This window comes from Synchiropus splendidus, chromosome 5, assembly GCF_027744825.2.
Source record: "Synchiropus splendidus isolate RoL2022-P1 chromosome 5, RoL_Sspl_1.0, whole genome shotgun sequence".
Classification (NCBI taxonomy): Eukaryota; Metazoa; Chordata; class Actinopteri; order Syngnathiformes; family Callionymidae; genus Synchiropus; species Synchiropus splendidus.
This window is the reverse complement of record NC_071338.1, coordinates 11,583,243-11,610,373: the sequence shown is the minus strand read 5'-3', so window position 1 is coordinate 11,610,373 and position 27,131 is coordinate 11,583,243. Positions and strand designations below refer to the sequence as shown.

General features: G+C 40.9%; 2 protein-coding genes across 4 annotated transcripts in view; one reads left to right on the top strand and one right to left on the bottom strand.

The window, feature by feature from the left end:
• Positions 1-13,007, bottom strand: part of LOC128758571 (ankyrin repeat and fibronectin type-III domain-containing protein 1) — a 141,792-nt gene extending 128,785 nt beyond the window's left edge. The window contains exons 1-2 of the mRNA XM_053864653.1: positions 12,817-13,007; positions 8,544-8,618 (exon numbers count right to left, since the gene is read on the bottom strand). Of these exons, the coding sequence (XP_053720628.1) occupies positions 8,544-8,560 (17 nt within the window). The 5' untranslated portion in view covers positions 8,561-8,618; positions 12,817-13,007. The remainder of the gene's footprint in view (positions 1-8,543; positions 8,619-12,816) is intronic.
• Positions 13,008-14,340: 1,333 nt separating this feature from the next.
• The window catches only part of capn15 (calpain 15), a 44,761-nt gene continuing 31,970 nt past the window's right edge, over positions 14,341-27,131 (top strand). The window contains exons 1-2 of one of the 3 annotated variants that reach the window (XM_053865235.1): positions 14,341-14,472; positions 14,881-15,000. Coding sequence is in view for 1 of the 3 variants with exons in the window: in XM_053865234.1 (XP_053721209.1) it covers positions 19,746-19,924 (179 nt within the window). In the remaining 2 variants the exon portion in view is untranslated. Of the gene's footprint in view, positions 14,473-14,880; positions 15,001-15,110; positions 15,391-18,033; positions 19,925-27,131 lie in introns of those variants that run through there. The other 2 variants (XM_053865236.1, XM_053865234.1) reach the window with 2 other exon arrangements.

Sequence of the window (27,131 nt, the reverse complement as noted above, 5' to 3'; positions counted from 1 at the left end):
CATGAAGTGCATCCGTGTCATTACAAACACAAGGTTCTACAGAGCCAAAATGCTACAATCGGTGTGCACACTTCTTTGTCTCTGCGTTGTCTGAAGTTGTGGCCACTCACCACCATCACTAACTGATTTTCTGTGGGGAAACTCTGAACTGTGAAAACAGCAGAAAGAGGACTATTAAACTATTACATAATTAGAATTGTTAGTAGATGAAAGGTGATAGTACCTGTCCAAATGGAAATGAGCCTTTTGTCTTCACAAAGCCTGCATTTTTCAAGTACTGTACTTAATTTTTTTTTACATATTACATATTACAAATATTGAACCCGGACACATTCGTCATCACGGCAGATTTTTGGGCTATCATGCTTCAACGCCTGTTTCCATGACCCAAGTCCAGTAAACATATTTAAATACTGCCCAAATGAACTTGTTGACTGGATCATTCCTTGGACGACACTATTTCCTGCCTTATTCATTGATGGATCACTTAATGCTTAATCCTCTTCTGAGGGGGCTTCTGCAGTGCCTTTGAGCAACTGCCATAATTGATGGTTCATATATATTCTCTTTCAGACATTATTTTTTATGGATTTTACCATATTTCGTTAGTGTATTACTAATTTCTATTTTTTCCTAATTTTCATATGTGTGGGTATGTGGGGCAGTGTGTGCGTGTTCATTCATACTGAAAGATGACAACTTTTGCTGGACATACAAAATGATCATTTCAACTGCTTTTAGCTGGCGAAGTCTACGCCATTAAAATTGCAGAGACTGCCTCAATAGAATCAAGTATTGAGTAAATGCAGGTGAGACTGAATGAATGTGCAAAAAAAACGCATCAATGAAGGAGCCGAAGGTTAAACCGCAACAGAATGACCGCGTGTGTAAAGGAAGTGTAGTCTGCACTCCAACATCAGTGTGAATCTAATGGCTTAAACAAAATCCACAGCTCAAAGGAGTAAATTCACACCTCATTCTAAAAGCGTGCATTTCAGGTCAGAAAAAGCCAAACACGTTTGACTCCAGAAAAGGTGAGAGCTTCAGCATCGACTGCCAGATTCTAAGCTTCCACAAGATGACATTTATTTATCCGTCTGTTCTCCAACGGTCGTGTGGATGAAGGAGTCAGGCATCTGGAAATACACATGGAAAAAAAGAAAGAAAGAAACGAAGGAGCTAGATCACGTCTGTCACCGTCGGACCTGTATCCCAATGGTTCACATTATCAGTGTCTGTTAAGAGTTGTAGTAAAACGAGACAGCGAACAAACATTTAATTCGACTTTTAGCACTGACATTGTCTGGCAACGTTGTGACCTTCATTGCCAGCAGCTGCCAAGGTTGTGTTTTAAAGTGGTCTGCAGCAAGGGCCCTGTGTTGAGCCATGCAAGTATATGATTCAGAAAAAAGTGAAGTGTCTGAATAGATGACATGGTACTTGTCGGCATATTTCTCTACAGCTACCAGTTGCAAGTAACAAATAGCAAAAGACTAATTCATACTAAAATGATTGTTATTGTATCGAACAAAGGATCTGTTAATTTCTAACCAAAACAATAAGAAGTGTGGGTGTTTTTCTAAACTCTTTTGTCAGGAAGAGACTGAGATTGTTGCAATTCCACACTTCAAGAGTTTAATTTTCATCGTCATGTAATTGTCATTCTTACAGCATATATATATATTTTTTTTCAACTTCAACATGTACAGCCGTGAGAAGCCAAGTACATTCCTTTATCCACAAATGCCTTCTACAACAGCCTGCTACGACAGCATGCGCTATGCATCATCGGTGGTCAGGTTAGGGTGAACCATAACACCTAATCCTGACAGTCATTCAAGTCGTAAAAATAATACGGCACCATCATGAAAAGACTCCAGACTTTCGGTTTCATTGAAGTTTCAGCTCCACACAGGGAGCTCTTGTATTGCAAAGCTGTCACTCCTTTCGTGACACGTGGCCGGTGTGAGAACTGTCTCAGTGAAATCTTCCAGACCAGACACCCTCACCGCTGTAAAAAAGACACTTCAGACACGTATATGAAACCTGATTGAGTTTCAAACATTTTTGCAGGAGAAAAATCTGTGCTGGGTTATTGAAGATAATGATTTTTAATATAAAAAAACGGAAAAAAAGCTCAGACATTGGTTTAATCACAATTTGCTTCCTCGCATACAGACTGCATGAATAAATTTAATTATGAAACCTGATTAGGTCACTGCCAGCCGAGTCTGACTGCGAGTAATTTAATCCTACAAACTGGAACTGGAGCATTTGCTTGAAACACTTGTTCCAGACAAATGAAGCGAACAACAACAAAGAAGGGAATTAATGAGCTGTTGTCGTCAACACAGTCTCCTCCCCAGAAACAATGAATCTCAGTGTTGATCTGAAGATCGGCAAACTGACAGCCTCAACTGAAAATTAACATCCACCATTGTTTGTTCGACTACAGCATCAACATTGTTAACAACCACTTGGATGTTCAAGAAAAACACACTAAACATGAATGATTCATGTCAGTTATGTTTGCTTTTAATTGGTGATAAAGATGGTCCAATTCAGTTTCTCCAGATGGGCTCAACAGAAGACCTCGCAAAAATCTGACATCCCAGTTTGTCAGTTTGACACGCACAGATGCCCATTGAAAGAGATTGACAGTTTAGTATCGCTCACCAGACGGCTGCAAGAAACTCAGCCTTTATAGAGATAAGCCCTTCGTCTCCCTACTTGGTGAATAGAAGAGCTTTGGTCTTTGTTTTCATGTAATATATTCACAGTTTCTCTTTTAATTTAGTTTTGCCAACACATTCCCATTGACAGTGTTTTTAGTGTTGAAACATGGGTGGATATCTTTTGTCAACATTAGTGAAGTCTGGGATGAATATGAAACCAAGTAGCTAAAGCCAGTAGAACCTAATCCTCTGGATACGTACCATTATAAAAGGGAGAATGTAAGGATAGGACAGCAAAACTAGTATTTTGGATTTCTTCATGACACCTCCTCCCCTCATACACCATGTTGAACTATGGCAGGTGGATCACCATGCCCCAGATAAAAGGGTGAATTGTCCCCAAGCTCACTGGCAAATACGGTATCTCATATTAATTACACAAAAATTACTATATAACAAAAATACCGAACAACACTGTATAGAAAACATTTAAAAGCAAAACAAATAAAAAATACAAAAAAATGTCTAAGATAAAAATAAATAACTTTTATTCAATTTTCAATGAACAATGAACAGATCAAGCCAAAAATTTAAACTTCATTCATCACTTGCTACCGAATTGTTGCCTTATACCGTGACAGACTGCTCCTCTTTTCATCGACTACATGTTCAGGGAATGAGTTTCTGCAGTATAGCAGCAGAAAGTCAAAAACAAAAAACTCCATTAGTGTTGGCTTCACCTGCGGTGTGCTCAGGCTAGTTTTCGCTAGGTTAGCCACTTGGTGGCGCTCAAATTCAATGCAGTGATTTGAGGCCAAGTGTCTTGTTTTACTGCTGCGACTGATTCTATGAGTGAGAGCACGATGCAATTTGAAATAAGCATAGTAATTCCACTCAGACTATCATGGCAGGTTTCAGCAGAGGAATGGATATGGAATGGAGGTGAGTACGCGCCACGATTCAGAAAATCCATTCCGCAGTTTGCAGTGAATGAGCACAGCAGCTGATTGAAGTTATTCCAGAGGACAACATGACGCTCAGACTCGGCTCATCGGATCGGACATCTCTTGGATTGCCCACAATCCCTTTTTTTTAATTTCTTTTTTCCCAACCCTAATGTTTGACCCAGTTGATTAAAATCTGACATTGATCTGCGTCCTCTGATTTGGTCAATGCCGTGTAAACTGAGCAGTATTTGGAATGCAAAGATCAAAGTATTTGGTTTTCGGCTTAACTGACAAAGCCAATAAGCGTCACCATTGACCAGATTAAAGCCCGATCTCAATGTCGCAATGACTTCCATTAATTTTGGGACTTCACATTTAGCTATGAATGGATGCAGAAGATGTTTCAGAAAAAGACACAATACTGTGACGGTAATTTTCAACATTGTTGAACAAGCACCGATCAGATCTTAAATTTGATTTAGTTGGAATGCAAATCCAAAATTTGTATGAACTGAACACCAGGTGTACTATATATCAACCCACACAGATGCAATAGGTAAACACAACTGGACATTAACACAGAGCTTTCAGTATTAACAATAACAATTTATTTGTTTACCACAAGCGCGCAAATGCAACCGTTTCCTCTCTTTAGCTCTGTGTATGTCTGAAAGCGTCTACTTAGTACACTTCATACTCACTTAAAACCATATGGTCTTACGCAGTTGTATGTTCCACTCTCCCAGCACTGTCTCCTCCTTCACGCAGCCAAGCAAATAATCTCAACTCTGAGATGGAAATAAGTGACATCAGTGCACTAATTGCCCAATAAACAAGGGAAATTAGATTTGGCTGGAGCTAAATGTCTCTCATTTCATCTTAATTGGTGATTAAAAATGGCCGACTAAAATCAATGGATAATTCAAAAAGGACCGATGTCTGTAAAAGATACGGCGTCCTTCTTGATCATCTGGCCATTAGTGTTTACTTCAACCTCTGCGGTTGAAAACAGACTTCACAATTATTAAACAGCACAAAAATCTATCAACTTGTAAACGCTCCCACTCACGGGCAGGAAGTGAGAAAAGAAATTATAATTCAGATGCATTTTCAAATAACATCCATGACCTTCAAATCAAGCAGCATTTTCCTCAATATAATCACAAGGCTTTTAAAACAAGAAAACCAACAATGCATTAAATATTCGCAGCTTTGTGATGACGCACATCACTACTTTAATGACCATTAACATCAAATCCACTCACCTTGGGAACCCAACCGTTTAAGAAATGAAACCTGCGTCTATGTCTCCCTCTAGAGGCCCCAAACCGCATCATCATTTTGTTCCGCCTCATCTTATCTGTAAACAGAGCGGTAATTGGACTGCAAATGTCAAACTATTGGGTTTTCGTTCTAATAGACAGAGCCCGTTGTTTTTATTTATTTATTTTTGTAAGCACTGGTTGAATGTTGTGTCCATTTTGGCAGGAAAATAGAAGTATTTTCAGAAGTAACGATTTGTCTATATAAAAAGTGCTCTGACACAACAGACAATGTGTGTGTGTGTGTGTGTGTGTGTGTGTGTGTGTGTGTGTGTGTGTGTGTGTGTGTGTGTGTGTGTGTACCTGGGAAGTTTTCATCAGCACTCTGGTCTCCTGATGACTCACCGGTGACTCACAGGGCAGAAAGTTACGAAAGTGAGAAGTCTGACTTCACCACACACATCTTTGACATGTTGCCATGGCAGATCTAAGGCTACCTCATCATTAGGGCAAAAATAGTCGCAGCGATATAAGTAGCCAACACCACCATTGACTTAATGGTTTCACTTGACAGGTTGGGTTGTCACAGGAAGGAGGGTCTCTCGTGAATAATGCATGATTCACCCAACAGACGGCAGTGTAACAAGGTGCAGGGAAAGCGTGATAACACGGGCACACACAGGAATGCAGGCAGAATGAGGAAACCTCACAGCTACCGTGCATATATCGCTCCGGCTATGACAATCCCCTCTCTGCAATCTGCCAAGTCCTGAGCAGAAAATGTGCAGAAAAGCCAAGAGTGCTGAGCTTTATACCTGTGCAACATGGCACGAGGATCGTGGTGTGGACATCACAACTCAGGAGCTGGCAGCAACACAGCCCACATGATGCCTATAAATCAAGTCACAATTTCTTTTTTAATAGGCACATGCCAAATTAAGGCACCAATAAAAAATTGTTCACATTTCTGAGAGGCTCATTTTGTAATACAAGAGTGACACTTTACATGGTGTGGTCCAACTACAACAAGTCAACTAATGCAGATGAAGGTTAGGGTTAGTTTTAAATCCTTTATCTTGAGGTGTGAGGATAAGTACTAAATGATGGCAACTAAGTTGTTGGAAAATATATTTCACTACAAAATTATGAATTGATCCTCTGTGTCATAAACCATATAATTATGAAAGAATCGAGATTTTCTTGAAAGTGTGCTACAAGCCCGGATAACTCCTCTGCTAGAGTTTGGAAGAGAAACAAAAAAAAAAAAAAAAAAAAAAGAGTCACTATCCATACACCTCCAAACTGTGGAGGTATGCGGGTTGAGATAACACGGGTCCCAACCCCCAACCACCATCAGTTTAGTACCTGTTTCAGAGCCTGAGTAAGCTTTGAAAAGAAAATCCAGACAGACACTTTATCCATACACTTTCAGGAAAACCATTGCCAGCACTGATCCATTTTCATTAAGACTAAACAGGTTTGACAGTTACAACAATTGCGCTTTGCAGAGACAAACTTTGTGGTGCTAAAAACATGATAGACAACACAAATGAGACAAATTTCCAGTCGCTGAAGGGAAATTCAGTCACCCAACAACTACTTTGTAGGTTACCACAAATATTTTGTTTAGTATTAAAAGTTATGTTATTGGCAGACAAGGTCTGTCTGCCACATGTATTAAATTCGTTCGCTCAGAACGCCCCCTACTGTCTAAACAAGCACACCATACAGGTCAGTGTGGACTTGCAGGCAGCACTACATGTACAGTGTGACCAGCCTGTTGACCAGCACATATGCTGTCAAAGCCTGCAACACACTACGCATAGTCGGGCTGCACACTGCGGCCGAAAATTCACGGTAAAAGCTGAATCCCTTCAAAAACGCAGCATATAACGCGTATAGATATCGCACACCATTTAAGGTTTCTCGGTAGCACTATAGCGGCATACAGAGCTCTAACTCGAAAATTTTAAAAGACATTTTATACATCAACTTACAATATGCTTGCGAAATCGCGACAGGGCCCTACAGAATATTGCCAGAGGCTTGCCAACCAGATGTTCCGACACGTCTTCAATGCCGCACGTTCACAGTCTGCCAATCAAGAATCACCTTTTTTATTGGGTGAAAATCACATCATGGGTGGAGATTAGCTGCTGACTGAAGTGTCTATTCAACCAATTATATTTGGTCTTGTCAAGGTTGTTTTCCAAAATAAAGCGAACATTACATTTGTGAAAAACTTCAGAGGGAGTAAACAGCTGATACAAAATATATGGCTGCAAGAAAATATGTGAAAAGGTGAATTCGGTCACTTTTCACATGCAGTCCATTAATTACTATCGTGCAGTGAGTGTTCACTACTTCAGTTTAACAACAGTATTCAGACAGGCACGATCCGTGTTTACAAGCACTCATTTTCTGATGCAACATACATCATATTTACGATTCACTTACTCATTTCCAGTTGCTTCTTAATAAGGGGGAAAAATGTAGGGGAAAACAAAAATAAAATACATATTGTATTTTTCTTCATAGTTCTCCACTGAATCATTGTAAGTAGTAAGTTAATAGTTTCTAAATTCAAACCTGAATGGTGGTTGGACCTGGACCTCAGTGGCTGGAATCGAAACATGCTAACCCATATTATGCTGCTACGTATCCTTCCCCTGAGGCCGTCTACGCAGGATTAATACTATCACCACCGCGACTATTTTTCTGCAGGAAACCAATTTCTGCTTTTTTTTTTTTTAAAGCAATGAGTCATACACTATTTAACAATACATATTTGTATTAGTGTCTTTGTTTTGAAGTGAGGAACATAAGGAAATTGAAATCCCAAAGATGAAATCTCACTGGTAGTTTACTGGTATGATTTCATCAAACAGGCATCTTTGTATCGGGACAACTCCAATTGGGACAGAGGCACATCATCCCCAGCCTACAGCCTTATATTTTTTTCTCATTGGTATGGACCCAAAGATGGTGTATGCATATAATTAATATGCGTAAAATTTAATCAAACACTTCAACATTCTCATTATCATCATCAAAGATAATTGAGATAAAATGAAAGTATTGCACACATCAATGGCTAAAATAGTTTTCAGTCCAGCTCAAGTGGACATTTCATTTTATATTGAACTATTGTTACAGGACCCATGTATGACAGCAATAGAAAAAATGTAAATCACTGGAGCCCTGTTACTGCGGGGACGTCTCTGTAAGACAGCATGTGAAGGCATGCATTTGTGTCAGTCATTTTTGTAGTTAGAAGTGTTTCTGTACGGGTAAGCGCCTAAAGGCATTTTTGTTAATGTGGATTACAAGTATGTCTGTCGGTATGCTTGTGTGATTTGCCCCACCGCAGACCATCTGAATGCCCACTATCTGCATGAGATGATCTCAGTACAGAGAATCAGAGTAGAGTGACTCTGGTTTGAGATAGAGCACCATGTTTGCAGCTTTGTGTGTTTATGATACTGCAAACTGCCTTAGTACCACACAATACCATGAACACGTGCAGTGCGGGCAACAATCACTGCAGGAAGCCTCAGAATAGAGCCAGGAAGTCCATTTAGTAAACATGATAAAACATAGATTGTTTAAAAGCATTTAAAAAGCAGCTGCCAGACAAATAAAGACATGATGTTTCTTACTCTAGGAGTTGCTCCATTCCAGCACCATGCAGCTTTAAAGGCTCCCCAGGGCCAAGCTCTGCTCGTGAAAATGACCTAAAAGAGAGAGCAATAATACAATTTAAGAACCCGTCAAAAGATCAAGGAAAATATGAACAGGTATGCCAACATATTCACTCTGTCATTAAAACTATTATCTTCCCGTCACTTCTGGGCCTGGTTTTGTCTCACATCTCTGTCTCTTGAAGGCCGGCACTGAAAGCTCTCTACTGTCAAAGTTGAGTTTCAAAGTTCATAAAGTCTGATTTATGACAAAGTTAAATGAGGTCCCCTCTGTTTCATTGGCCCTGTGCTATATTCACAAACTGCACTTAAAAAGTGAGTTTGCAACATTGTGGAAGCATGGTGCTCCTAATTCGCAACAATTTCACACTATTGCTGCCTAAACAAAAAACGCTATATGAATGTCATTAGCATTATCCATGTTGACGTTCAGATGAGGCAGAGGTGCAGCACCTGGAGAGGCCATGACACATCTCACCTCAGGGCTCATTGCTAATTCATCTTAACTTTTGTAGCAGACATACTCTGTGACAAGCCTCAATTATACCCCCTAAATCCAAACTTTCTGGTTTACACTGTTCATTCTGTCAGCCCAAAACCTGATAATAAGTCATGAGTAACACTGAATGCATTTATTGAAAGGCAAAAACGGTCTTTAAAACACTGCCAAGAATGGGATTGTTTGTGGCCATGAATATTTGGGGAATCACATGAAATTCGCACATCGCCAAAGACATTAGACATATGTCCCGGCTCCTTAGTCTTCTGTATTAACGCTTACCAAGCCAATTAAATGTAATATATTCAGACCGCCTTTCTAAAAACCATGACAATGTAGGAATGCATGGTTATGGCCACAATGATAATCATGGTTATTAAAAAAAAAAACAATAAATAAAGCTACCCAATAACTTCGGATTTTACACAGGGAAAATGGGAATATATATGCAAGTGAACTCAAGAGAAAAAATAGTGTTATTACTAGAACAGCAGCCATGTTTGCATCAGCCACACTCTTCAGGCAGGGGGCGGGTCATACGTCAATGATTCATAGGTCTCTTTCAGACATCACAGTGCCATTTTCTTATTTTTAATGTGAAACCTCTGCAAACTGTATGGGCCTTACACAACGGAAGTGCAAGAGTAAGTCTGAAATACATAGACACATACATTGCTTCGTCCTGTTCAGGGTTGTGGGGAGTGCTGGAGCCATTGGGCAAGAGGCAATACACCCTGGAAAGGTCGCCAGTCCATTGCAGGGCACACACACCATTCACACACACACACGCACACCTAGGGGCAATTTGAGAGTGTCCACCGAGTGAGTATGTCTTTGGACTGTGGGAGGAACCCGGTGTACTCCTAAACCCACACAGGCACAGGGAGTACATGCAAACTCCACCTAGAAAGGTCCAGCGGTGGATTTGAACTCTGAACCTTCTAGCTGAGAGGCATTGCTAACCATTGCTCCACCGTGCCACCCATTAAGTTTGAAATTTGGTCTATTTGTTGGCAAACTAATCGCCGACAACTTGTGTAGTGTAACCATGGCAAAATCATGATCACAATTAAAATGTGGAGCCTTAATATTGGAGCCTTAAGACAAAAAATTACATTAAATACCTAGAATAATAATAGAATTAATTATTAATATTGAAAATCACTGACTCATTAAAACCACATATTTCCATGTCCATTTTCCTCAACAACATCCACCTCTTAGCTTTGCTCTCATCCTGCAAACTGATCCGAGCTGTGAACTCGAGTGTCCAGCAGCTGTTAGTCCCATCAAACATGCATAGGAAACAGATGTATGTTTGATGTAGACTTGTTCCTGCCGTCGAAGGTGCTAGCGGCCTTAAGGGTGCAGCAACACAACAGTACACCTCGACATACAGCACAAACTGACACTGATCCTTGGCATCCACGTCTGAGTGATGGTCTGTTGATGCAGACTTGAGTACTAATGTACTCCGTCACTGTCTGGCAACCTGCAGCAATACCCTATGACCCCATGGAGATGCGCTGCCATCACTGGGGACATTTATTGAAGCTGCCTCCATAGGGCAGAAAGCTCCACTCCATCAGCTAGACAGCCATCTGTTTTCCCTTAACTGGCACAAACATTCACCCATTTCCTTCTGCTTATCCTAGGTCAGTATTCTCAGCAGAAGATGTTTCTTTCCACAAAGTACCTAGACAAGCCAAACAAGTCAATCTAGATACCCATGCCACCTGAAGTAGCACCTCTAGCTGATCGTGGGGCCTCCCTTGGATGACACCAAGCTCACGTGAAACCTCAGGTCCTAGGGGTGTAACGGTACCCAAAAACTTTGGTTCAGAACATTTCTCAGTTTTAAGTTGTTGGTATTGTGGCACCTGCTTGCACTAAAGGTTCTGAATTCAGCTGTCGATACTTGACATTCCGACGCCCTGTTTTTCAGCAAGGCCCATTTTGACCTTTTTTGTGGATGTTGAGGTTTCCTCTCCTAGCAGCTCAGCCAATGTGAGGAGTCGGCTCAAACTCACCAATCTGTTCCAAGCGTGTCTGCCAGAAGGCAAGAACTGATTCCTGTCTTGACTTGGTAGGAGATATATTGGAAAGACAAATGCAGCACTTAGTTGGTTGCCAACATGCAGAGCATGCACCGGAGTTTAACTATACTACCAATAAAACGCTAAAACCACTTAATTTTCTAATGGACTCAGGCCACCTTTGACTAAAAAAATAGGATTCTTGATGAGTTTTTCAATTCCTAGTGATCGACTAGTAACGTGATGTGAGTAATGTGCATAGCTATTTCATATTATTCAGGTGATGAAAATGTCTGCTTGAAAGGTTGGGTGAGAGTCACACCTGACAAAAGCTGCCAGAATCAGATCAATACAAAGGGCCATGCACTCACCGGTTCTGTGATATAGGGCCAAACTCGTTGCTTTTTGGCAAATGTCATTCAGTTTCCAGGGTAGCTCTTCAAGCTTCCATATCCACATATTGACTTTGGCATTCAAGTGAAATGTTATCATTATCTTCCATCAATTGCTGGATATAATCACAAAATTCAGATCATATTTCACAATCTTGGGGTGAAGCTTCAGGTAGGTAACAGCGGAACACTGGGCTAGCTCTTTAAAATTATGTCTCTATACTACATTGGATCCATGTGGTTTTTCAGATCAAAGGTGTCTAATATTAAAAAACTGAAACTGAGAAACGACTCGTGTCATCAAAAGTATGAAGTAATGAGTGTGTTTCAAGGAAAGAAATGAGGACAGTTGCTGGTTCAAAAAAACACATTTAGTGGAGCACATGACTTCACTACTGCAGGGCACTGGTCCATTCAGCTGTCATCTTCAAGCACCTGGGGCTGTGAAAGCTTCTCTTTCACAATACTGATTCATCTGATCACACACATGCCAGTGGCGACATGTGCTTGTGTATCTGTTTGTGTTGAATTCATGTGGTAACTTAAGTGCTGGTCGCAGACAGCACACTTGCTCTTTCCTGTCCTTACACTAGTTCATGAACACGAACCACGTCCATGAACCTCCCTCCTGCCCCCCTTCCTATACACTGACACACATCCCCCTCACCCTCCTTCCCCTCCCACCTACACACAGATCTTTTCCTTTTCCCTCTAGGACAATTGTGTTGGAGCCTCTCTATTGTGGAAGTCACTCATTTCCACATGTGCGCTGGACGTGAAACAGCAAAAGCCAACTAAAAGCATCCCTTTCCTGACTAAGCAGGGTCACAAACTGTCTCCTATAAACACAGGACACACCTTAGCCCAACACACCACACATATCCGACTGACCCGAACTTCCCAATTGTCTTTCAGCATATTCAAGAAAAAAAAAAAACAACACGTCAATACGCCAGCTGAGGTTAAGAAAGCATGTGGAAATGAAACTACCACTGGCATTTCTAGTGAGAGTCCGGGTTCCAAATGACAGAGTTTGGGACACAAGTGAGCACTCAACTGGTGTCTTTTGTGTCTCCCAACGTGCCTCTAGCTGGGTTTCCCGAGCATTGTCATGACAACAGTGTGTGTGTACGCACCGACGCTGGCCTTTTGAAAACAAAGCGACGAAAGTTAACTTCTGTTTGCTAGTTGACTTCGAAGAAGTGACATGACAAGAAGGAACGCGCCTATGTATGCGACGGAATTGCCGTTTATTGGCGCCATTGAACAAGTGCATAAGTATCATGATGCGTTCGCGTACATACCGTCGCAACGAAGGAATCTCCTTTCGGTGGCAAATATTCCAGCGTGGTTTCCCAGTTATGTCACGTTAAACATGTTCACCTGGTATCTTGGTGTTTTTCATGCCAACACAGCGAGCATTAACACCCCAAATTTCGCCTTTTAGACGACATGTGGGACCTAACGTCCAGCAGTCATTCCTCCGCCCAGACTCTACTACACCGCCTGGCTCTATCAAAGGATGCTTCGCTCCGCCTTCAACCCAGAGATACGTCTGCGTTAACCCCAGAAGTGGGGGAAAGTAGACACACTCAAGCACTTTCAGTCATTCGTAATGGTTTATTCTCGCTTTTGGCTTACTTTACTTCTGCTACTTCTGGATGTTAACTTGTGGAATACGTATGTTGACTCACAAAAACATACCGCTGTAAATTCTCAGTGTTTGTCCCCCTTCCTTATAGCTGTTGGTTTTGGATAATTTTACAATTTTTAATGAGGTTTGTGAGATATTTGGGGTATTGTGTCTAACTTTGTGACCACTATATGTTTGATGAAATGTAAGAAATCTTCACACCTTTCATACATATAAATGTCATTTTCCATTTTTGTATCATCAACCCGATAAGTATTTTTTTTTCTCTGAAAAAGACTTAATATTTCTGTGTTTTAAACAACCGTTCTGGATTATTGACCAAAAGTAACTCAGTATAACCTGCTGTTTCACTAGGTTTGGAGTGTCTGCGGGACAGAATGTTTGTGTTAAAACAGACTAGGCCATACTACATTCTTTCCCCCTTTCATTTTCTTGAGCATGGCACACAATCCCGACAAGTTAATCACACTGACTGATTGTGCACACGACAATCATCTTAATAACAATTGAATTGGTCTGTACTCTGCGTTATTGGTTGGTACTGGACTAATCCTCTGTACGTCCGCAGTTCAAACAACCTGGGTGACACCAGCATTACTGGAGATAATCCAGAGTTCCTGAATGTTTCTCATGCTACCATTAATCCAAATAAAAGCTTAATTTTCAGGGAGATATCAAGTTTGTCTGAATGTGGAGGCTGTTCTCATACATTCGTACTCTGGGAGACAACAAAAATGTAAAACAAAAACCTTAAGTTACGTGAAAGATTCCTGGCTTGAGGCTTCTTGAAGTGAATGCATCTATTCACTGACTGAAGACAGGGAAAAGCCAAACAAACTTTCTTATGAACAGCATGATTTATTACCTTGGCCAAAGAGTCCCCCCAGAATGTGTAACAGAATGGATTATGTTGTTCTTCTATAATAGATTTTAAGAATCTGTAGGAATCATCCCCTTGTTTTATTTGTAGGGAAGGACAACCTTAACTGATGAAAATATTCAGTGGGAAAAAAGTGACATGTTTACGGCTAATGAGAGCTATACTTCCTGAAAACTTGTTTGTGTCACATTTTCAGATTCTTGTCTATTTTATAACATCCGAAACAGGTGTGCTCAACTTGAAAGGCATGTGTGTATGATGTCATATGTCTTTTTCTCCCAGCTCCGAATCACCATCCAACACCATATAAGCAAGCTACTGTATAACCCACAGAAGATGGAAACTATCAACACAGGTGGGGGGAGTAGAGCCCATAAAATGAGGAGGTTTTGTGATGGCCTTGGTGTCAAAGTACAATAATTGAATGTGAGTATCCTTGTGAATGATTGTGAATGAAAAAATGTATATATAGTAAATATTAATAAGTAAAATCATATTAATAAGGAAAAACCCATATTTCGAATGTAGTCTTTTTAAGAGAACGTCTGCTCGTTTAAAGTTGGGGGGGGGGGGGGGGGGGGGGGGTCTTTTAAAAAATATATTTAATACTAATAATTAGCTTCCCCAAATAGTAATGTATATGGTGTTTCAATGCAATTTTTGGAGATAAAAAAGCTTCTAACGTCCAAAGCATTTCGTACATGAGAAAAATAGGTGGTTCCATAACAGAAGCACTAGATGGCGACAGCGTACTTTCGTTTGATAAGGTTGAACAGAGAATCGCATTATATGAATATAACGATATTAACATGGTTTGTGGTTCCTTTTTGACAGCCATGTCAGGATTTTGCTGAACACAACGCTGCCTCGTAGAGCTCAACAAATCAAATCCGACCAGCAGCATCTGCATTTGAATCCGGATATCCTTGTTGACATCGTTCAAGAGAATCATGGGTAATGTAGTTTTTCTCTTTCTATTCTTGATAAACGTTTACGTTAAATAATGGGCGCAAGGTTGCGAATTGTTCTCGTTGGTTACGCATTTGACGTAATTGCGCCGTGTCTTGCCTCCTTGGAGATTCTTCTTGCTTCCTGGGCTTTGGGACAAACCTTCGCGGTCGCATCAGTTCCTTATTGCCTCGCAGACTGAAAATACAACTTAGGAGTCGGGCTTCGTCCCAAATGTCACGAATATGCGGTGGTAACCGAGAGCTCGAGGCTAAAACAAGGAAGGTTACGGAAGCTAAGGTACAACACCGGTGGAACTTATCTTCTCGATGGTTGTGAAAAGTTAACGCTGAAACGACTGAGAAATAGGAGTTTCTCCTCCCCAGCTGACTTGAGGTAAGAAAGGTCCGTTTTTGTATGGTCTTTGTGACGATACAAGCCTTATGATAAAGCTTAAAACACCACCGGTGTCTTTGTTTACATGTTCCCGGTTCTCGTTGTCTCAATGGGAATGTTGAGAATTCACTCCCCGTTTCACTATAAAGCTACTGTCATCTATTAATATCAGTATAAGAACTGTCGGAGGTCCTTCCAGTGTTATGACACTACGATATCGGACCCAGTAGAAGATAAATATTTAGCCTGGATCATGAGGTTCCACACATCATGCATGAGAGGTGAACGCAGCTGAGTTCAGGGTGAATGGGGATATGTTCCACAGGATGGGAGATGAAGCATGTGACAGAAGGGTGGTGCAGAAAATCAACTCGAATCTTCCTTTCCCCGTCTTCAACTCTTGTTTCCCTGGAGAATAGGAATGAAATGCAATCTCTTTTACACTGCCCTATCAGCTGTTCTTTCCCTGACTTGGCTTGAAGGGAGACAGGTGGGTCTGAGACAGGTGGTGGGAAATCTAAAACCAAACAAATTAAGTATAAGAACTATAAATTAATATCACCAGGGTTGTTGTGACGATCACTATTGTCACAACGTATATATGTTTATTTGGTTGTGTGTGGAGAAGCTGTGTCATACTTGCCCAGATGGTAGGAGACACGGGGGGTACTAAAGTATCGGTTTACATCTTATAAGTATTGAGGTAACCCAGCCTGTTTAAGACGCTGAGGAGTTGGGTCATTCACTTTCATTTAGATGATGTCAAACTCCAGCGTCCGACAAGTGGCCAAAGAGGGGAAATAAACAGTTTTTATTCACAGAGCACTTTTAGATCCACTGTGTAAGGAAGCTATTTTTATGACTGAAGAATGTCATTTACGTCAATTTATTTGCTATTGAATGAGTGAACATAGACAATTTAAAAGGGTAGCGTTGGGTCCTCTGGCTTTATACTATGCATTTTCTCCCTGTCATGACAGCACTGTTAACCGTATTTCTTCAACTTGTTACATTGTCCCCCTCTGTTGTGTTATACATTTTTATTTCATTTGAAAAACTAGGAAGCCCTGTCCTTCTTAGTATAATTTATGTTGTGAAAACATAGGAACTCTAATACTTGTAGTTGCATAAAAATAAAAGAAAGAAAGAAATAAAAGACGGCAGTTATGACAAAACCGTGGCTCATGGGGAAACAAGCATGATTCAGCAAAAATGAAAAGATGTGATAGATCGAGAGGCTGTTCTGAGTATCATGGACCTTGAACTCTTGATCTGCTAGCTGGCCTTAAGTTTCCAACTGTAACAAAAGTTATGTCAGAATGTTGTAGCACTAAGTCTTTTAAGTAAACTGCAGGCCAGTGTTTCCTAACAAACCAGTTTCAGTCCCCTCCTCTTCCAGCTAGACTTCTTCGCGACAGCTCTTGCAGTGCTAATGTTAGGTGGTGTTCACTTGTACAGGTGACTATGCTTGTATTTATTGTTCAGGGCTTTGCTGTCAAAGCTCTGATAAACACGCTTGTTCATTAAAGATTTATGACATTCTATTTTCGAGGATCATTAACTCGCTCACAGTTCTACTTCTATTTTTTTTTTCTTGACAACTCTCGTTAGATCTGTTGTTTTGTTTTGTTCCCTCGAGTACGTTCATTTTATTTGCACTTTCATATCTATTTTACAAACCTGTTTTTACAGTAAATAATAATTTTCCTGAAAAGTCACGTGCAGATGAAATATAAATATAAAATATATTTTTGATTTTACAGAAGTGACACAATTGTATCATTTTATTTTTTTTTTTTTAAAGGCGAATTTATTAGAGTGATTTATAGATTAAAATGTCTGTCATATTTAAATATATATATCATTGTGACTGGTTGAAGCATTAATACCTTGGGTAGATGTGTGGTAAAGTGGTAAAGTATTTAATAAAAATACAAACTGTACTCGGCTACATGTAAGCAAGAATGGAGGTGATTTTTCAATGTTATTTGTGCTTGGTAGCTCCTCAATCACATAATTTCAATCTCTTTTGGAGAATAACGTCAGCGAGATACCAGGAATGAGGTCAATACAGTGATATGATGTGGAAGAAAATGTTGAAGGCTTACTGCAGTAATGTGTTGGGACAGCAGAGCAATGATGAGTGTTGCACTCTTTTCTAGTTAACCCTGTGCTTCAGCAGAATTATGTCTATAACCAAAAGTGATTGTTGTTGTTGTTTTTTTTTTGTTTGTTTGTTTCTGACACCAGTCATTTTTATATACATTTTTTTAAATATTTACAATCGGGTATTTCTGCATTTTCACTCATGTTTTTAAAAAGCACACAGGTAATTGATCGTTATAGGACTAAAATAATGTTTCATTTGTTTCCTGTCACAATTCTCAGTCCTGTATTTCTTTACTCACTATGTGGGTAAATTAAGGAAAAGGGGAGCGGCTTTTCTTCGTGTCTGTACATGCATGATTACTGATAACAGATCTTAGCTGTCAGTCGAACATTAGTTCATTTTTCTAGACTAATTCAGTCCATTTCATTGCGTGTCTTCGGTATGTTGTTCATCAATGGAACATCCACTGAGATTCAGTGAAATCTGAACGCAGCCTTTCAGCCCTCCGCTTGCAGCGGTGGTGCGCATGCGCGCTGCTGACACTCCAGTAATCCTCTGTCAGGAGATTGCATCCTCGTCAGGCTATCGGTGTGGGAGAATTAAATCCCGTGGCAAACAGAGCTAACACGAAAGTGCCGGAGTCACAACAAGATCCCAATTGGACAATTAACCCCGGATATTTTTGGGATGCTGCTGATCAGCAACACAGTATGAGTTTTTGCATCCGAAGACGGTAGCAAGACACGAGCGAGGAAATCCATGAATGTGATACGTCGAGGATCGGCATCTACAGCCCGAACCGTGACGGACCAATGTTGTGGACACACGCTGCACGGTCAACCGGAGGATGGTTTTGAAAAGCAGCGTTAACTTCTCCCCCGTGGATCAGCGCTTGGTGGATGGTTTTTGCTGTTTGTTGTCGCCGGCTGCGCTGAACTGTTCCCTGGCCTCAGTGCTGCTGCGGAGACGCGGACACATCACCTTCCTCCACGAGTGATACCATCCAGTGGTTTTAATCAAATCCTGTGAAATCCCCCGTGTGGTTGTGTAACCAGTAAGTGACTCTTACGCCCGAATGCGTATTTGGACTCATGACCAGGGCTTGGTAATTAGTGTGTGAAGTGTTTCCATGTCGTTCGGAGAGAAACACGCCGGTGACGCGCTGCTTTACTTGTCCACATGCATGCAAATGCGCGTCCTCCTCCTCCGCCGCCGCCACCCAGGAATGCGTTCTGTTACAGCTGCTTCGTGTATAGAAACTTGCAAGCACAAGCTGGAGAGTCCACTTACAGTCAAGTTGTAAAACTCGATCGGCCTGTCTCTGACTGTGGTGTCAGACAGAAACTGTGATTCACGTCAGTCCTGGTGCTGTGAGGCTCCACAGCCTTAACTAGGGCATTCCTCTCTCTGTTTTTGAATGTCAACTAGAACAAACAGTAAACATTTCCACATGGATATTCAATCCTTTCTGACAGAGCTCCACCAGAGCTACTTTTTTTATTTGATAATATTATCCTGAGCAATGTAATCCCTTCTCAAGTGCTCCAAATATTATTAAGATGGCGAAAGCAGCTGTAGTTTTCACTGCTGGGAACTCAAGAGAACAGCTGCTCCTGAGACTGAATTTCTGAAAGATGACACTTGGATATTAGTCTGCTTATATCATCACCAACACCCTCCTAAGGAAGCGCTGGACATTTGTTTACTCTTGTGTCCGTATTTCAAATTATGACCCTGCAGAGTCCTACTGACTTGAATTCCTGTTCAGTCTCGTCTTTCTCCGATTTTACAGCAGTGAAGGTGACTGCCATTATTTGAGTCATCATGTTTTATTGCTGATCAACTGAACATGTGCCGGGGAAAGAGGAACCGGACATGAGAGTGCACAGGCTGTGGAGATGCGTCAGAAGACACTCCGGAGGAATTAAGAGTGGCACTATGGAAAACATGGCGCAGAATGTTACAGGCTTAAGTTCTACAAGAGAGAAGATCCTAAACTGTGGACATAGGAAGAATGTTTTTTCACCACATTTGGATTGATTTCAACGTCGAAGCAAGCATTTATGGAATCATGCCCTCTCATGGAAATCCTCTCACAACTTTTAGTTGGGAAATGGAGTGACGGACAGGCCTGCAAGCCTCATTTTGGGAAGAAAAATGCTTTGTGTTCCAACTTGGCTTGAAACACTGCTGTAGAAGACATTCAATTCTGGACACTCTGTTTGTTATCCTCACCGGTGCCGTGATGGGGAGCTCTGCTTCATCTCTCACCGCAGAGACTGAGTCGGACCATGGTTTTCATAGCACCCCATACTCATCTTCACCCCCTGTGGGTTGGCTTAGAAACAGCCACAGTAGTCCAGTCTGGGGTACCACCTTTATAACACGTCAGCAGCAGCACCCACACCCACACCGCGAGCGCAGGTAAGTGCCAACACTCGCCCCAAACCTTTCTGTCGAGTGCGCATGTGGCACAAGTCAGGTCTGGCTGACTAGGGTTTGGTTGTGGTGGTGTTCCATTACTTTGGCTTTTGAAGCTGTTTACACAGCAGACAAAATAATCTGCGTTCTCATCCCTGGTGACACATTGAGCAAATTTTGCTTCCATTGATTGGCTTTTTAGAAAATTTCTGTTTAAAGTCAAACTTTTGTTATTTATTTATTTGGCAAAAGCATAACAAAGTATATGTTATTCTCAATTGAACATTGTATCATAAATGTACCATATTTTTGCAGACAGATTTAGTGCACTCAACAAAAGCAGTATGTTTCACAGTGAAAGACAATATCACCATGTTGTGCATTATACACACGATTAGAATTGGCAGCTTTGCATAAAAAGTAGGGAGGGTGTTTCATTTCTATGTTTGCTACAGTACACTGGTTTCTGGATTTATACAGTGTTAAATGCGGGGGTACCCAGAACAAGCATAACACCACTGCCACAAATTTCACTAGGAAAATTTAGAGTTTAGCCTGGGCAATCTCTGCATATGCTGATGTATATCTGAGATCCTGGCACTCCCTACTGGTTTACGTATACAGTGTTCCCTTGTTTATCACTGGGGTTACCTTCCGGGTTCACTAGCGCTAGTTAAAGCACCATAATGGAAGGAAGTATAACACTATAATGTTTGCTTGGGTACATTATAGTATATAAAAAATGCATTGCAGGGTTTGTGCTACATATAAACAAGTGTGATGCACCGCAGGCTTATAGCGAGGAGCCCATAACCCCTTGCCCAACCCATTCCCCTCCCAACCCATGTCAACGACTGACCTAACAACTTTCTGTTGACTGACATGACAACTTGCTTTGTAAAAAGAAGCTGTAAATATATATTTGTACGAAACAACTTTTCATAAAAACGAACATCTGTATCAATAACAATGAGCTGTTGCCACAATAACACTCAAATGCATGGGTCTCTTGGGCAGTTATTTTACTTGGCTGACCATGATTAATTACAGGAAAATTCATAGTTTTGTAGTGATTCTTTCCCTTACTCCGAGCTATCGTGTCCACAGCTCTATTTATCTTCTGTTATATATTAATGTGAGATAAGCATTCCGATGTAGCAGCTGTGTATTTGTGATGATTTTCTAAACTTTCACACACAAGCACACACCCACACACACACAGTGACAGTGCCACCCAGTGAACCGCTTTGTCCCAAAAGAAAAAGATTGAAAAGCTATGAGTTTGATTTGTAAACGATTGTTTAAAGTGTGGAATCTAATTGCGTTTCCTCTTGTCATCAGTGTCTGACATCGCATCACTAACGGATGATGATGATACTACGAGTAGGGCAGTAAACAGACACTAATAATCGGACATTTCAGGTGTCCTGCTGTGAAAAACTAGGCATCCATTTTTCATGTTATGCAGTCCAGACGCCCCCCTAGCTAAAACCCTGGTTGCACCACCACGGCTTAAATGAGAGCCTAAACGCCTTCAGAAAAATAATCTCTTCTTAAAGATGAGTTTTCACATGATAAAACGCATTTAAACTAAGTGGAATTTCCCCACTGTGAGACAAATAAAGGTCATCTAATGTAATCTAAAAATCATCAAAACAAACGGATAACACGTGCATCATGATGTGGACATGAACATCACAGTTTTCTGCATGTTTTTTTTTACTGAAAAATCGCAAAAGAATCCTCATAGTGACTGAAGTCCATTGCTTGTTGAACTTAAGTCGCACATTCCCGACGACATATGAAGAGAGTGAGGACGGCTGCAGACTGGAGAGAGATTACTATTAACTGGCATTTTTATTGTCACCAATTCAGTAAATGCCAAAACTTCCCCCTTGGCTTCATTTTTTTCTCTATCACCTATTGATTGGCTGCGTGTGTTGACGGAATCACTGCATTGTACAGAAAAACCTTAGCATATCTCATAGCAACCATAGCATACATTGACTCCCTTCTAACTACTTTCCACTTTACTGACATTGCTGCCCTCAGTGCGCTAAGCAGCTGTCATTTCTGCTCATATGAACATGTAATTATGTATACTGTATTACACTGGGAACAAGTACAACAAGTACAGTCTCTTTTGTTATGTTGTTTGTCACATAGTAAAAATAAAACAGAATATCTGTGGTGAGTGACGGACTGGTTGTTGGTGCCGTCATATCAGGACCGGTTGCAGTAGTCATTTTGTGAGTTCACAAGGCCAGTATTTCATAAAGGCTTATCAAATCATGTTTTCTTTAATACTGGTTATGCTCTTTAAATCTGGCATAAGCTGGATTTATCAAACCAAATCCTGCGCATTGCAACCTCTGAGCGCATCTGGGCAGCAGGAGAGACTAAACTGCCCAGAGATAGATTGATCTGACCACTGCGAGTTCAATGAAAACTGGCCCTGGGCTAATTGGAGTGTGTTATACTGTCATGATTTCTATCAAGCAGCCGGACGGACATTGATTTGGTTAGGCCGGTTGAAAGAGTGCGTTAATAAAGGGACTTCATTCCATTAAGTCTGTCCGGCATGGGAATCTCCTGTATTGCCTGGAGATTACAGGTCATTCCATTAATTGATAAATATGCCCATGGACACCTATTGTTTTAAACCATTTGAATAGCTGTTATCCAAATAACACTTTCTGGTTATGGGGTGGACAGATGGATCCAAGTATCCGTACTGTGGATATCAGGGTACTGGTATTGGATCCATTCTAGTGGGATGAGCTCAATATTTGTTGTTAAGCTAATTCATACTTATCTCCATGCAGAGTTTAACATTTTCATTGCAGCTATCTGCCTATACAGTATATCTACCTGTGTGTGTGTGATGTGCAGATGTGGTAATGATTGTTGTTTAAAGGTAATTGGTGGTAGAGTAAAGCAGAGTAAATAAAGTACAACTGTATATTCACTGTCAAAATTCATCCATGGGTTGGCATTCATACTGGACTACGGGTTATAAACTTAACTGAAATAATATATCTGGTCAATTATCATGCTATTTCAAGCAAAAAGCAGCTCCATCTATTATCTATTACTTGCGCTGCTGTTACTTTTTATTGAGTCAATCCTAAAATTTGTCCACTCAACAAGTTTCACTTCATGTTATTTGAGGGGACAGGCAATCGCTGACCTCTGTCCACAAATCCATTTGTCGTCCCAGATTGCCTTCTTTACTCATCTCATTTAGTTACTACTGACTGCTGGGTATGAAGGAGGTTGTAATGTAATCTAAATCTAAATCTAAGTAACGGACATACCATGTACAAAACTAGGTTAAAACGTGCCAGGTGTTGTACATCAGTTACAATGTCTTTGAGAAGTTGCACTCACCATACCAAGACGTTGTGTGACACACATTTTTTGTTGGTGAATTTGTCAAGATAACTGTGTGAGAACATGTCTCAGTTTGCTTAGCTTAGATTTTTCAATGAATGGTCTCACCTTCTGAACAAGCTATTGTGCTGCCTGTTTTGATTTAGTCACTTGGTGTCCTGATTTCTTCAGAGCTTGCAGGAGCTGTGTAATTGATCAAGGTCGACTCTTACTTAGCAACCTAGCTGTGGCTGGACATGCTTTGGAAATAAAGATTTCCAACATTGATGATAATCCATCCTTTCACCCATTGCTGTCAGCGCCGTGAATAGTTCCTCCGTCGGATGTAAGGTGCTCACCATGAATTCAGCTATTTTGCCTGACATTCATGGTGTTTAAGGACCTTCAAAATGTGGTCATAGAAATCTTTGAGAAGTCTGTCTTTTATATTTCTAAGGTCATTCTTACCGGAATAAGTCAAGTGCTATCGACCGTCTGTAGTGTGTTGAGGTTGTTGCTTAGTCACTCAGGGCATCATGGTCTGGTTGTTATTGATTTTCCCAGAGACCGATCACATTTCCCCACAAGACATCTAATTATTTATTCAGTATCAGTCTCCAGTTAAGCTTTCGTCTTCCTTGATCCTTCTTACTTGAAGTCAAAGCTTGGCATGCACTTGCTCTTTGTCTGTCCATGTGACTGCCGGGTCATGACTTTCTCTTTGCAGGTGGTTATAGTACAGTAGAAACGGCTGCCCTCTGTGTGTCTTGAAAGAATTTGAGTGATATTGATGAGTGTTGGCTAATACTAATTAGCATCATTATTTGGGACCTAAAAACTTTGCATTGGTAGCACTCTATTTTAGTCCTGGTGTGCCTCCTGCTGAAAGAACATAATGTCTTACAATTACTAGCAATTGTGTTCCTCATATCTCAGATTCATAATTTTCAAATTTCTGCAGCAGCAAAAAGTGCAGCCATTTTGTTGGCTGATCATATTTACAAAAAAGCCGTACGAAGACTCATTACTCCACAGGAGAGCGGGAGTCCCACTGTGACTCTGACAATGGAATTCTCGAAACATGGTGAAATGAGACTTGCATTTTGCCCTCATTTGTAGCACCACTCCCTTTCTCTTTCTCACCCACAGTGTGGTGTGATCCTAACAATGTTAGGCAAGCTTTTCCAATCTGTGACAGAGCATGAAATATAGAACCAACGCAGCTTCAAGAGCTCAGTGTAACCCCAGTCGTTTTCTCTGTTTGTTGTATAATATATCACTCAGGGTTTCTGTGCTGGTTTTCTTTTACACAGACTGCACCGAAAGTCCTGTCCTTGGGGTAATTTTATTTTATTTTCACAGAGTAGTGGCTTGTTGACTTTAGCAAGTGTTTATTTGCAGGAACATCAGTTTTAAATCGTGGAAGAAATGGAGCCATTTATTAGAAATAAGGAGTGAAGTTGCTCATGGATCCTGTGACATTTTATCTAATGTGGCTATAATCACCCATTTGCTTAATGCGTATTACAACTGGGCATTGATGCATCCATTTGTTAAATGTTATCATGGTCCACCAACACAAGCTGTAACCTATCAAAAAGCATCTGTCGACTGTCTTAAACATCATACAAATCTGCGGTCCTTGCTCTGTAGCTATCCTTTTGAAGCCTGCATCTTCATGTTTATCGGGAGGGTTGGTGGTTTGAATCCTGTTCCATCCCAGTTATCGTGTTGGGCAAAACACCTTCCCCCTCTTGCCTCATGTGAATTTGTATGAATGATCATGGTGTGGGTCGAAGGGTCTGTTCCATGCATACTAACATCAATGCTTCTTTTGTGGCTGAAAATGTAGCTGACCACTAGGTTGTGATACCAACTTTCATTTCCAATTTGATACAAAGAAAACAAAAACAAATTTTTATCAATAACTATTTTGGAGAACAGAAATAAGAAGAACAACGTTTGTTGTCATTCGCTGCATTCACTTTGTGGGAGTGCCAGTTTCCATCATGGCCATAACCTCTGATAGATATTCTACTTTTTGTTTAGGTTTGTAGTAAAAGTTCTTTTCCTCCTGTTAGTGCGTGATTCTGCTTGGCTGGTGGTGGGGAACCCTTGTGGTGCTTGAGCACTTTTCTTTCCCTTAATAGAAAAGTGCCCCCATGGAGCTGCTTTGAGAAAAAAGTCTTGGTCATAAAAAAACACCCTAACTAGACTTATTCTTTTGATACTTTGAAATGGATTGCCATAAAATGCAACTTATGCGGGACTCAAACTAGCAACTTAATGTGCCATGGGAATGTGTTCTGACTACCATGGATAGTTTTGAGTATTTTGGTAACAATTTGGGCCACAACAACAATCATTTTTGTGATTGGTGTCTTCTTTGACACAAATAGTCCTGTGTGCACCTGTGTAGACTGCCTCTGTTGGTGTGGCGTAAAATCAACATGTATATTCGATACTGATGAAAAAAGCTCCTATCATTGTTTGTGTGTGTGTTGGGATTGAATTAACACACCCATTGACAACCCTACTCACCACCACCAGTGTGACTGAGGTATGAATGGATAATGATTTTTGTTTCACTGTATTTTCCTGCAAATGGCCTTGGAAGCCCGAGTCCTTGCATCCAGTCCCTCAGGTTCCCGAGTCGATCCCTGTGTCTCTTACTGTCCAAGCATGATGGATGATTGCATTCATCCTCGCTCTTTTCCACTGACTTTCTCTCTTTAATTGGATTAAAACCGGCCCACTTGGATCCAACCAGCAAGCTTGCTGCCCGTGTTTATGTCTGAATTATTTCAGCACGTCCTCCTAAGCTAATGCCTGCTGTCTGATGAAGACAAGGCCGCTTCAGGTCAGTCTACAATGCATCTGACATAGATTTAGCTTGCAGGCTTTGCCTTATAAAGCATTCTCTTTTAGAACTAGTGTTAAGTGGCCAAAGCAGCCGTGATTGCCATGGAAATGTGCGGCATATGATCTGTAGCCTAATTCCTGTGGGCTCTAGATAGGGCAACAGTTGTTAACGTTGCTGAAGCATATCACTGAGTGTATGATGAAGATACGCTGCTGATAACTGAAACAGTTTTTTGACAGTTGTTGGGGCACACAAGCTAATACCGTCATGGCCACACTAAGAATATCACACACTTGTGCTGTTTTAAAGTTCCCTTCTTGCTGAGGGCAGTGCAGTGTCAGCAGAGTTCCTTCCCTCCAGGTTTTGGTGCCTGCAGGTTTCTTAGATTATCGCAGTGGCAGCAGCACTTACACTGCCTTGTCCTCCCCTCTTCCTATCTGATTCTGAAGCTTCCTGTCAACTTCCTGCCTGCACTCACATTGCTTTACGTTACTGAAGCACGCATAAACCCAGGCAGACATTTTCTTCCGTTTCGAGACTCGAAAATTTGATGCTGTCTCCACCGCTGACAGATTCACTCGTCAAAAATGAGCTCTGGTCCTGAAATATTCACTGGGGGCATGGCTAGAGGTCAACAAATATCCTTTCCCTTTCTTCTTCCTTTCATCGGTAGTGTTCGCGTGTCTGCATACTGGGTGTTTTTTTTCCTGCATTGCTTGTCTTCTGTGCTTCTGTACATTGTCATTAGTCCCTCATCATAAGCTCTGTGATCATTCAGGTCGAGCTGATCTAAATTGTCCTGAATTATATGCTCAAAATACATACTAATATTATTCAAACATTGCCATAATTATGTCTTCTGCCATGCACCCCAGGGAAAGTATTTTCTGAGTAATGAAGTACTCACAGCATATAAAGTCAGATGGTCTTGTTGGAGAAAGGCACCAGTCTTGGGAAATGTTTTCAAATGATCTT